The following is a 12,393-nucleotide window of genomic DNA, read 5'->3' on the forward strand; positions in this document are numbered from 1 at the left end:
TACCTAAATAATCACAAAGAATTACATATACACAGAATGTATCATACATTGATTACAAATTATGTCATAAAGGAAAACGTCCCTAGCGGACGGAACAGATATGACAGCTGGTTACACAAAGAAAGGGGGTGGGGTTTTGAATGAAAGAACGGGAAGACTGAGGAACAAAGGGAGATGTTATGTCTCTATCGGGCCGTAGGCAGCTATGCTATCGTATATATAGTATCTTATGCATTCTAAATTACCGCCCATTTGAAAAAGGAAAATGTAATAAATATTTACTCTGAGCTGCGCTTCGATCGGTTGGTCGTAGATGGGAGGCTGGGTTGTCCTTTGAAGAATGTCTGATGGTAGAATGAATACTTGGTAGTACTGTCGTCTTGTGGTAGAACAAATACTCTGTCCGTCCTCTCCTAGCCCACGTCTACAGTTGCTGCGCTAACGCGACGGCTAGGAGGCATCACTTCTTTAGTGAATAAGAGTTCGAAATTCATACCAAGTTGCTATGCTAATATGCTCATGCTATATTCTGGCTGGTATAGTCAAAATTCATCCTTCCGGCGTGTAGGTCGTCACCTTCACATTGAAATTCAACGCTAATTTCGTTAGGTTCTCTAAGGTTGGCTTAGTTCTGTAGGTGGTTGTCCTTTCAACGTGGGGACCTCAAGTCCACAAGTCCTTGGAACAGGAAGTTACATTTTCGTCAAGGGGCTTATATAGGATTGGGAGAGAGGACCGTGTTTCATAGTTTACAACCACTGTCTGTTCACATGGGCGGGGCCACTGAGTTGGCAGAGTTTACTCTATGACAAACCGTTCTCTCATTAAGAAGCTAAATTACATTTCATCTTTTCATATTTAAACATTTAAATTGCACAACAATTCCATGTGAATCTGATAACTATAATGTGTAGACTTTCCAAGATACAGTTTATGTCATCCTATCATTAGTAATAATGTCTCAGATGACAACTGATCTGGCATCATATTCTTTAAGTACCAACGCATATTTTCAGCTGGTTGGATTACCAAAATATGGTTCCTTTCCCCACCCTTTTGATGTTATAAGACTCTCTCTATGTTAACAAAGGACTTTCCAAGAGTCACTCTGTAGAGTAGGGAGAGAGAAAAGGGGAAAGGTATTTATGGGGGTCATAAACCTCCCACCATCAGGCCAACGTCATGACTATATACATTGGGGAGAACACGTATTTGATACACTGCCGATTTTGCAGGTTTTCCTACTTACAAAGCATGTAGAGGTCTGTAATTTTTTATCATAGGTACACTTCGACTGTGAGAGACGGAATCTAAAACAAAAATCCAGAAAATCACATTGTGTGATTTTTAAGTAATTAATTTGCATTTGAGGAACTTTCAAGTTTTTTTTACATTTTCCGGATTGACTGATCTTCATGTTTTAAAGTAATAAGGTAAGGATGGACTGTCGTTTCTCTTTGCTTTTTGAGCTGTTCGTGCCATAAAATGGACTTGGTAGTTTACCATATAGGGTTATCTTCTGTATACAACCCCTACCTTGTCACAACACAACAGACTGGCTCAAACGCATTAAGAAGGAAAGAAATTCCACAAATTAACTTTTAACAAGGTACACCTGTTGATTGAAATGCAGTCCAGGTGACTACCTCATGAGGCTGGCTGAGAGAATACCAAGATTGTGCAAAGCTGTCATCAAGGCAAAGGGTGGGTACTTTGAAGAATCTCAAATCTCAAATATATTTTGATTTGTTTAAACACTTTTTCGGTTACTACATGATTCCATATGTGTTATGTCATAGTTTTGTTGTCTTCACTGTTATTCTACAATGTAGAAAATAGTAAAAAATTAAGAAAAACCCTTGAATGAGTARGTGTGTCCAAACATTTGACTGGTACTGTATACTTTTTTTATAACTCAATACAAAAGGGAACTTTAGAGATTGGAAGGGCAAAGGGGCATGTGCTCTGCATTGGTAGAGCCCTATCTGTGTACGTGCCTGCTTTGCACATTTCTTTTGCGCTATTAAATGTTGCTTATAATCTTTTTTGCATGAGAGACCTGCAAAACCTACTCCATGTGTTGTCCCTGGTTCTAGGCAGGGTGTTTCCTGCAGGCGGTGGTCCAATACCAGCGTATTGTGTCGTGGCTCGAGATGGAGTTTGGTGTAGGGAAGGAACAGCAGCAGACGATCCAGGACTTCCTACTGGTCGCCCAGCTCAACCTGGCAATGTGCTACCTGAGGCTGAGAGAGTATGCACTGGTTGTGGAGAACTGCAACAAGGTACAATCTCAATGCATACCTGGCTGCACGCATGGGATCTCCACACACATATACACGTATACCATATTCTGAAGCCGAACAGAGCATGCAGCTAGCGCCTGTGCATGGAATAGCATACAGTTGTGTGTGTCTTTAACTCTTTGCTCTGGGTCAGTGGGGTTGTATACCTATGTACATKTTATATACACTGCTCAAAAAAATAAAGGGAACACTTAAACAACACAATGTAACTCCAAGTCAATCACACTTCTGTGAAATCAAACTGTCCACTTACACTGATTGACAATAAATTTCACATGCTGTTGTGCAAATGTAATAGACAACAGGTGGAAATTATAGGCAATTAGCAAGACACCCCCAATAAAGGAGTGGTTCTCCAGACCACTTCTCAGTTCCTATGCTTCCTGGCTGATGTTTTGGTCCCTTTTGAATACTGCCGGTGCTTTCACTCTAGTGGTAGCATGAGACGGAGTCTACAACCCACACAAGTGGCACAGGTAGTGCAGCTCATCCAGGATGGCACATCAATGCGAGCTGTGGCAAGAAGGTTTGCTGTGTCTGTCAGCGTAGTGTCCAGAGCATGGAGGCGCTACCAGGAGACAGGCCAGTACATCAGGAGACGTGGAGGAGGCCGTAAGAGGGCAACAACCCAGCAGCAGGACCGCTACCTCCGCCTTTGTGCAAGGAGGAGCAGGAGGAGCACTGCCAGAGCCCTGCAAAATGACCTCCAGCAGGCCACAAATGTGCATGTGTCTGCTCAAACGGTCAGAAACAGACTCCATGAGGGTGGTATGAGGGCCCAACGTCCACAGGTGGGGCTTGTGCTTACAGACCAACACCGTGCAAGACGTTTGGCTTTTGCCAGAGAACACCAAGATTGGCAAATTGTGGGTGGGTCAGTCATGGTGTGGGGTGGCATTTCTTTGGGGGGCCGCACAGCCCTCCATGTGCTCGCCAGAGGTAGCCTGACTGCCATTAGGTACCGAGATGACCTTGTGAGACCATATGCTGGTGCGGTTGGCCCTGGGTTCCTCCTAATGCAAGACAATGCTAGACCTCATGTGGCTGGAGTGTGTCAGCAGTTCCTGCAAGAGGAAGGGCATTGATGCTATGGACTGGCCCGCCCGTTCCCAACCTGAATCCAATTGAGCACATCTGGGACATCATGTCTCGCTCCATCCACCAACACCACGTTGCACCACAGACTGTCCAGGAGTTGGCGGATGCTTTAGTCCAGGTCTGGGAGGAGATCCTCAGGAGACCATCCGCCACCTCATCAGGAGCATGCCCAGCGTTGTAGGGAGGTCATACAGGCACGTGGAGGCCACACACACTACTGAGCTCATTTTGCACTTGTTTTAAGGACATTACATCAAAGTTGGATCAGCTTGTAGTGTGGTTTTCCACTTTAATTGAGTTTGACTCCAAACCAGACCTCCATGGGTTGATAAATTTGATTTCCATTGATTTTGTGTGATTTTGTTGTCAGCACATTCAACTATGTAAAGAAAAAAGTAGTTATAAGAATATTTCATTCATTCAGATCTAGGATGTGTTATTTTAGTGTTCCCTATATTTTTTTGAGCAGTGTGTGTATATGTATGTATGTATGTATGTATGTATGTATGTATGTATGTATGTATGTATGTATGTATGTATGTATGTATGTATATGTATATATATGTATGTATGTATGTATGTACGGATGTGAAATGGCTAGCTAGTTAGCGGTAGTGCGCGCTAATAGCCTTTCAATCGGTTACGTCACTCGCTTGAGACCTTGAGTAGTGGTTCCCCTTGCTCTGCAAGGGCCGCGGCCTTTGTGGAGCGATGGGTAATGATGCTTCGTGGGTGACTGTTGTTGATGTGTGCAGAGGGTCCCTGGTTCGCGCCCGGTCGGGGCGAGGGGACGGACTAAAGTTAAAATGTTACATGTATATATATATATATATATATACTATATATGCACATATATACACTATATTACAAAATATCTGGACACTACTTGCAATTAGTGGATTCAGCTATTTCAGCCACACCTGTGGCTGACAGGTATATAAAATCGAGCACACAGCCATGCAGTCTCCATAGACAAACATTGCAGTAGAATGGCCATACTGAAGAGCTCAGTGACTTTCAACATGGCACAATCATAGGATGCCACTTTTCCAACAAGTCAGTTTGTAAAATGTCTTCCTTGCTAGAGCTGTCCCGGTCATCTGTACATCTGTACGAGCAACAGAAAAATAAATAACTGTTCGTCGGGAGCTTCATGAAATGGGTTTCCATGGCTGAGCAGCCGCACACAAGCCTAAGATCACCATGCATAATGTCAAGCGTCGCCTGGAGTGGTGTAAAGCTCACCGCCATTGGACTCTGGGGCAGTGGACATGCGTTCTCTGGAGTGACAGACGAATCTGGGTTTAGCGGATGCCAGGAGAATGCTACCTGCCCCAATGCATAGTGCCAACTAAAGTTTGGTGGAGGAAGAATAATGGTCTGGGGCTGTATTTCATGGTTCGGGCTAGACCCCTTAGTTCCAGTGAAGTGAAATCTTAACGCTACAGCATACAATGACATTCTTGACAATTCTGTGCTTCCAACTTTGTGGCAACAGTTTGGGGAAGGCCCATTCATATTTCAGCATGACAATGCCCCCGTGCACAAAGCGAGGTCCATACATAAATGGTTTGTCGAGATCGGTGTGGAAGAACTTGACTGACCTGCACAGAGCCCTGACCTCAACCCCATCGAACACCTTTGGGTTGAATTGGAATGCCGACTGCGAGCCAGGCTTAATTGTCCAACATCAGTGCCCGACCTCACTAATGTTCTAGTGGCTGAATGGAAGCAAGTGGAAAGCCTTCCCAGAATARTGGAGGCTGTTGCAGCAAAGGGGGGACCAGCTCCATATTAATGTCCATAATTCTTGAATGAGACGTTCGAGGAGAAGGTGTCCACATACTTTTGTTCATGTAGTGTATGTATTAATCTGTTCAGCAAGCGTTTAAAAAATAATCACACAATTTCAACCATTCTGTTATTATTTTTTTAACAGCTTTATAAACTAATAATTTGCTTTTTAAAACTATTTATAAAGCCCTTTATAAATCCCTGTAGGTATACCTTAATGTAAAATGTTACCAATGTAGTTGTGTGTCTGTGTGTATCTCGCAGGTGATAGAATTGGATGGGAAGAATGAGAAGGCTCTGTACCGGCGTGGGGAGGCTCGTCTCTTCCGTAACGAGTTCAGCCTGGCCATGTCTGACTTTAAACTGGTGCTGCAGGTCAACCCCTCCAACCGGGCGGCACACGGTCAAGTCTCTATCTGTCAACGCAAAATCCGGGAACACCATGAAAGGGACAAGAAGATCTATGCCAACATGTTCCAGAAGTTTGCTGAACATGACGTCAAGGTCTGTAACAACATCTTTCACAGTCTGGATGGGTTGCATCCCAAACTGCAACTTATTCCCTATATAGTGCACTACTTTTGAACAGAGCGCAATCGGCTCTCGTCAAAAGTAGTGAACTATATTGGGAATAGGGTACCATTTGGGATGCAATATGGATGTGTAATCAGTTTTACAATCTGACCTTGTTCACTGTTTGAGTAATTTGATACATGTGATATGAGATGTTTATCTATTTCAATAATCTGTGCTGTGCTGCTGACTGACTGTGGTCCATCGTTCATGATTTAGAGCAGTGGTTCTCAACTGTGTTTTTAGTTTCATCCCAGKTTTTTTTTTACAATCTTATTGTTGTTTTATATGACAAGGGAACACATTTCCCACATCTTGCATTATTAATTATTCCATATTGATCATGTTTTTCATGACAAATGTTGGCAAGCTTACTGGTTTGACCACACAATTAACGAAATCCAATAGCGCTGCTATTGAAATCTCTGTGATTCAAGAAAAATAGTTTAGATCAAATGATTGGTCCATTATAATTTCTACACACTTTCTATCTGGTTTTAGTCATTTAAGTTCAGACTGGAGTATTTATTTCAGGGGGAAAGAATCCATATTTKTTAAAGATTTTTTTGACAATTAAAAGTGATCGTTTTTTACTCAGGCACGCTAATTTGGGTTGTGACCCACCAGTAGAGAATCGCTGGTTTATAGTTTCACGTTTAGTGGTAGTAGGCTGACATCTAGTGGTAGTACTGAATAGCTACTTTATTTGAACTTTTGTTCTCTGTTTATAATATATGTCATTTTGCAGACGCTTTTATCGAAAGGACTCATGCCCAAGCGTATGGGTGGTTGTCTGAATCGAATCCACTATCCTGCCGTTGTAAGAGCCATGCTCTTACAAACTGAGCTACAGAGGGCCACTCATTACCACTCGATGCTTCCTTTTTACTCCATAATCTAATATAATAAATATTATACTCATTAATATTGCAAAACAAAACGTATAAAAAGTGATTTATTTTTGCACAATGGAAGAAATCTAAACATTTAAAAGTCCCTCTCCTTTGTATTTGTGTGCTCAACAGGCAGGGAAGGGGAAGAGGAGGAGGGGGGAGGACAGTGGAGCGATGAACGAGAACCATCAAGTGGCCATTAAGAGACGCCGCAGGAGTCAGGACCACGGCCAGGACTGTCCTTGATGCTCCAGAGGAGGCCAGGGGGGCAGGTCTCCCCTTGCTATGCACACAGAGGCAGGGACCAGACGGGGCCGGACCACACCCCTCCACCCTGACCTCATCATCCCCTACCTACCCCCCACCATATGTGCTGTCCCCTGCACGACAGACAGGGGGCGCGAGTGAGTGGGGAAGGCTGCAGGCCAAACAGCATTCCTTCTTTCAGTCCATAACATGGAATCCAGTCCAGGTCTAGTCCTGAACCTTTGCATTGCACAATGCCTCCAAATGCACACCTCAACTTAACTCAAACCCACAGTCTGCATTCTGATGTTGATAATCAAATATCATTTTGCCTTTGCATCTTCTCGTTTTGCACAATACAGATGAGCAACAGGTATCATTCTATTTTGGTAGCTTCAATCTATTGGTTGAGTTGGCTGGGGTTGCCTTGCACCTTGTGCTTAGTCACAATTGTAATCCTCAATATACATCATTTGGCAATGTGGAAGTGGTGACACTGTGCCACTATAACAGACAAAACAGCTGGCGTCATCGTCACTTAATTGTCATAACACCCACAGTCCCAGAAGACTACTTATGTTAAGACAATGAGTCATACAGTATATTTGCAGTGGCTGAAGAACCCCCCACTCTTTACTCTTGAACATGGAGAATAAACAAGTACAGACTCATCCCAGATAGACCCTTGCATGCTACAGATGCTACATACTGTTCTGTGTGTGCTACTGTCTTTGACTGCCCAAATCAATGCAAGTCCAATAATGAAGCTTTAAGTCTCAGCTTTCCAAGCTGCTGTCCAGTCCTCTCTGACTTCAACCTTGCATTCTCTCCTGGACAAATGCTTTTTTCACAGTACACTGTTTGAATTTAAATTATGTGACTGATAACTAGGGCAGGTTTTTATTTAACCTTTATTTTGACAGGGAGTCATGCTGGGACCAAAGTCTCCCCGTAATTACAAAAAAGGTTCTAGTCTCGTAGTTCTCTTCCTCCTGGAATGGGTGACTGTACTGTCTGACTCGTCTTATTTCCTTTTAATAAAAGAGTGTTAAATTATGGACAAGGATGCACCTCGATCTTCAGCTAAGATTGTAAAATCACCGATGTTGTCTTTTTATGAACAATAACGCCTTGGATAAAATCTGGGCTTTCGTTTTTTTGCATTCATTGGACATCTGCCCTTGGGTTGTCTTAATGATTTTATAATTGTTAAAGAAAATAAGGGAGGCTTATGCTCTCAATATAAAAAGAAGCCATTGACTCATTGTGTGTGTGTTTCTTTTATTGAAATGTATGTTTAATTTAAAATGTATCTCTGTACCCAACACTATTTATTGGAGGGTAGTTACCTTAACCCACAAGGTTAGGATTTAAGTGTAGTGTTGCCAGGACTAGATATCACAGCATATAAACCTTATCAAGAGTTTCTATGCTAATAACGTCCATAATGTTTGTTCACCAAAGCTCTGGATACAAATGACCTGCTTCTATTCATACTGACCCAACTATAAATGTTATTGGACTACACTGAGCGTTAGACATAAGAGTCTTAGTGTTATAATACTATATGCACCACATACTGTACAGAATCCGTTGTAAGTGTTATAAACATGACACAGATGGTATTGAWTTTTTTTTATTTAACCAGGCAAGTCAGTTAAGAACAAATTCTTCTTTACAATGACGGCCTACCCTGGACAACGCTGGGCCAATTGTGCGCCGACTCCCAATCACGGCGGGATGTGATACAGCCTTGAATCTATGTATTAATAAAGGGATACTTTGGGATTTTGGCAATTTGGCAATTTTTGGCCCTTTATCTACTTCCTTAGAGTCAGATAAACTCGTGGATACAGTTATGTCTCTGCGTGCAGTTAGAAGGAAGTTGCTAACTAGCGCTAGCGCAATTGATAATTAGCATTAGTCAGTGCGCTAACGCTATTTAGCACTGGCTTGCGAAACTAGCTCTATCTTCCTTCATACTGGTCACAGAGAGATACAAATGGTATCCATGAGTTCATGACTCTGGGGAACTAGATAAAGGTCCTCACTGCCAAAATCTCAAAGTATCCCTTTAAGTATTCACTCTCTCTGGTAAATGTGCAAATGCAGGCATTAGAGATTACATTTTTAGTTTACATTGGCCTGCCCAACCCCAACTGGACTTTTAGTGATGCATATTCTTTATCTACCACGGGACATTAGTGAAACAAGTGACTGGATCTCCATGGTGATTTTCAGTCAGAGGATCATGATGATGTCCTATGTGTAAACATAAAATAGACCTCCTGCATTTAAAGACTTGAAAAGGAACAAAGGAAACCCCAGTCATAAAGCCCCAATATCAAATTGCTGTAAACATAACTTGAAATAGTTATTTCGTACCCTCATTTCAACAAAATTCTGTATGAGTTAAGTAATATCATGATTTTAAACAATAAAACATAAAAAATTATATTACTTGAGGTGTCAAACAAGGGGAAGTAGTAGTTGCACTCTTATGCTCAGGCAATACGTCTCAGCTCTCTTCTCGCCTGAAATATATACAGAAAGGGGGCATTGACATTTGACACATGAATGCAGTAGGAAATAGTATAAAGTACAACTTCTCACTCATAACAGGCACTCTCACTGAAAGTCTAACAGAGTGATCTCATTTTTCCGCATAGGCATGTTGTACAACCTGATAACCGGCACACTTTAAATAGACATTGTCTTATCTTACAACAACAAACTTGTCAATTTCATATTTGAAATGGGTCACACTTTATTTGGATAGTCCATCTGTAGATGCTCTACAGATAGTTTGTTGATAGAATGACCATCTGTCGATAAGCAATTGCTTGCTACGGTTAGGTATAGAATAAGAGTAAAGGTTAAGTTTAGGCTTAGAGCTAGGTTTAGTATAAGGGTTAAGTTCAGTGTTATGAAAGTAAGGGTTAGGGTTAGTAGATAGTTGAAATGTTGATTAAAACTTTCCACCCTCTCCACTACTGTCCCGTCAATGTAGATAGCAGAGGAAGCAGCCCCTGTTTCCTGAAGACCACGATCATCTCTTTTGTTTTGTTGACATTGAGTGTGAGGTGTGAGTGTGAGATGACCACTGTAGTGTCATCTGCAAACTTGATGATTGAGTTGGAGGCGTGCATGGCCACGCAGTCGTGGGTGAACAGGGAGTACAGGAGAGGGCTCAGAACGCACCMTTGTGGGGCCCCAGTGTTGAGGATCAGCGGGTGGAGATGTTGTTACCTACCCTCACCACCTGGGGGCGGCCCGTCAGGAAGTCCAGTACCCAGTTCCACAKGGCGGGGTCGAGACCCAGGGTCTCGAGCTTGATGACGAGTTTGGAGGGTACTATGGTGTTAAATGCTGAGCTGTAGTCGATGAACAGCATTCTCACATAGGTATTYCTCTTGTCCAGATGGGTTAGGGCAGTGTGCAGTGTGATGGTGATTGCGTCGTCTGTGGACCTATTGGGGCGGTAAGCAAATTGGAGTGGGTCTATGGTGTCAGGTAGGGTGGAGGTGATATGGTCCTTGACTAGTCTCTCAAAGCACTTCATGATGACGGAAGTGAGTGCTACGGGGCGGTAGTCGTTTAGCTCAGTTACCTTAGCTTTCTTGGCAACAGGAACAATTGTGGCCCTCTTGAAGCATGTATGAACAGCAGACTGGGATAGGGATTGATTGAATATGCCCGTAAACACAACAGCCAGCTGGTCTGCGCATGCTCTGAGGACGCGGCGGGGGATGCCGTCTGGGCCTGCAGCCYTGCGAGGGTTAACACGTTTAAATGTTTTACTCACGATGGCTACAGTGAAGGAGAGCCCGCAGGTTTTGGTAGCGGGCCGTGTCAGTGGCACTGTATTGTCCTCAAAGCGAGCAAAAAAGTTGTTTAGTCTGTCTGGCAGCAAGGCATCGTGGTCCATGACGGGGCTGGTTTTTCTTTTGTAGTCTGTGATTGACTGTAGACCCTGCCACATACCTCTCGTGCCTGAGCCGTTGAATTGCGACTCCACTTTGTCTCTATACTGAACCTTAGCTTGTTTGATTGTGTTACGGAGGGAATAGCTACACTGTTTGTATTCGGTCATGTTTCCGGTCACCTTGCCCTGATTAAAAGCAGTGGTTCGCACTTTCAGTTTTGCGCGAATGCTGCCATCAATCCACGGTTTCTGGTTGGGGAATGTTTTAATAGACGCTGTGGGTACAACATCACCGATGCACTTACTAATAAACTCGGTCACCGAATCAGCGTATTCGCCAATGTTGTTGTTTGCCGCAATGCGGAACATGTCCCAGTCCACGTGATCGAAGCCATCTTGAAGCGTGGAATCCAATTGGTCGGACCAGCGTTGAACAGACCTGATCACGGGTGCTTCCTGTTTTAGTTTCTTTCTATAGGCTGGGAGCAACAAAATGGAGTCGTATTCAGCTTTTCCGAAGGGAGGGCGGGGGAGGGCCTTATATGCGTCATGGAAGTTAGAATAACAGTGATCTAGGGTTTTGCCAGCACAATCGATATGCTGACAGAATTTGGGGAGCCTTGTTTTCAGATTAGCCTTGTTAAAATCCCCAGCTACAATAAATGCAGCCTCAGGATGTGTGGTTTCCAGTTTACATAGAGTCGAATGAAGTTCTTTCAGGGCTGTCAATATGTCTGCTTGGGGGGGGAATATACATGACTGTGATTATGATCGAAGAGAATTATCTTGGTAGATAATGCGGTCGGCATTGGATTGTGAGGAATTCTAAGTCAGGTGAACAAAAGGACTTAAGTTCCTGTATGTTGTTATGATCACACCATGTCTCGTTAATCATAAGGCATACACCCCCTCCCTTCCTACCAGAGAGATGCTTGTTTCTGTCGGTGCGATGCGTGAAGGTACCAGGTGGCTGTACCGACTCAGATGGCGTATCGAGTGAGCCAGGTTTCCGTGAAACAAAGAACGTTACAGTCTCTGATGTCTCTCTGGAATGCTACCCTTGCTTGGATTTCGTCTGCCTTGTTGTCAAGAGACTGGACATTGGCGAGTAGTATGCTCGAGAGCGGTGCGCCCGTCTATGGAGCCTGACCAGAAGACCGCTCCGTATGCCCCTTCTACTGCGCCGTTGTTTTGGGTCGCCGGCTGGGATCCGATCCATTGGTAGAAGATCCGCTTCGGGAAAGTCATATTCCTGGTCGTAATGTTGGTGAGTCTTCCCGACTGTATGTAATAAAACCTAAGATTTCCTGGGGTAACATTGTAAGAAATAACACATAAAAAAACTAAATAATGCATAGTTTCCTAGGAACGCGAAGCGAGGCGGCCGTCTCTGTCTGCACCATCACGGACAAACTGAAATGGTCCACCCACACAAACAGTCTGGTGAACAAGGCGGCAGGTAGCCTAGTGATTAGAGCATTGGACTAGTAACCAAAAGGTTGCAAGATCGAATCCCCAAGCTGACAAGGTAAGCTTGAGGATTGGGGACAAATTAATAATG

General features: G+C 43.5%; 2 protein-coding genes across 2 annotated transcripts in view; one reads left to right on the top strand and one right to left on the bottom strand.

The window, feature by feature from the left end:
* Window positions 1-8,171, top strand: part of fkbp5 (FKBP prolyl isomerase 5) — a 40,439-nt gene extending 32,268 nt beyond the window's left edge. Inside the window, exons 9-11 of the mRNA XM_023996971.2 lie at window positions 2,097-2,282; window positions 5,460-5,699; window positions 6,794-8,171. Of these exons, the coding sequence (XP_023852739.1) occupies window positions 2,097-2,282; window positions 5,460-5,699; window positions 6,794-6,907 (540 nt within the window). The 3' untranslated portion in view covers window positions 6,908-8,171. The remainder of the gene's footprint in view (window positions 1-2,096; window positions 2,283-5,459; window positions 5,700-6,793) is intronic.
* Window positions 1-12,393, bottom strand: part of LOC111970299 (haloacid dehalogenase-like hydrolase domain containing 3) — a 354,076-nt gene that overhangs the window by 128,188 nt on the left and 213,495 nt on the right. The gene's annotated exons all lie outside the window — the stretch shown is intronic.

This window comes from Salvelinus sp. IW2-2015, linkage group LG11 (assembly GCF_002910315.2).
Source record: "Salvelinus sp. IW2-2015 linkage group LG11, ASM291031v2, whole genome shotgun sequence".
Classification (NCBI taxonomy): Eukaryota; Metazoa; Chordata; class Actinopteri; order Salmoniformes; family Salmonidae; genus Salvelinus; species Salvelinus sp. IW2-2015.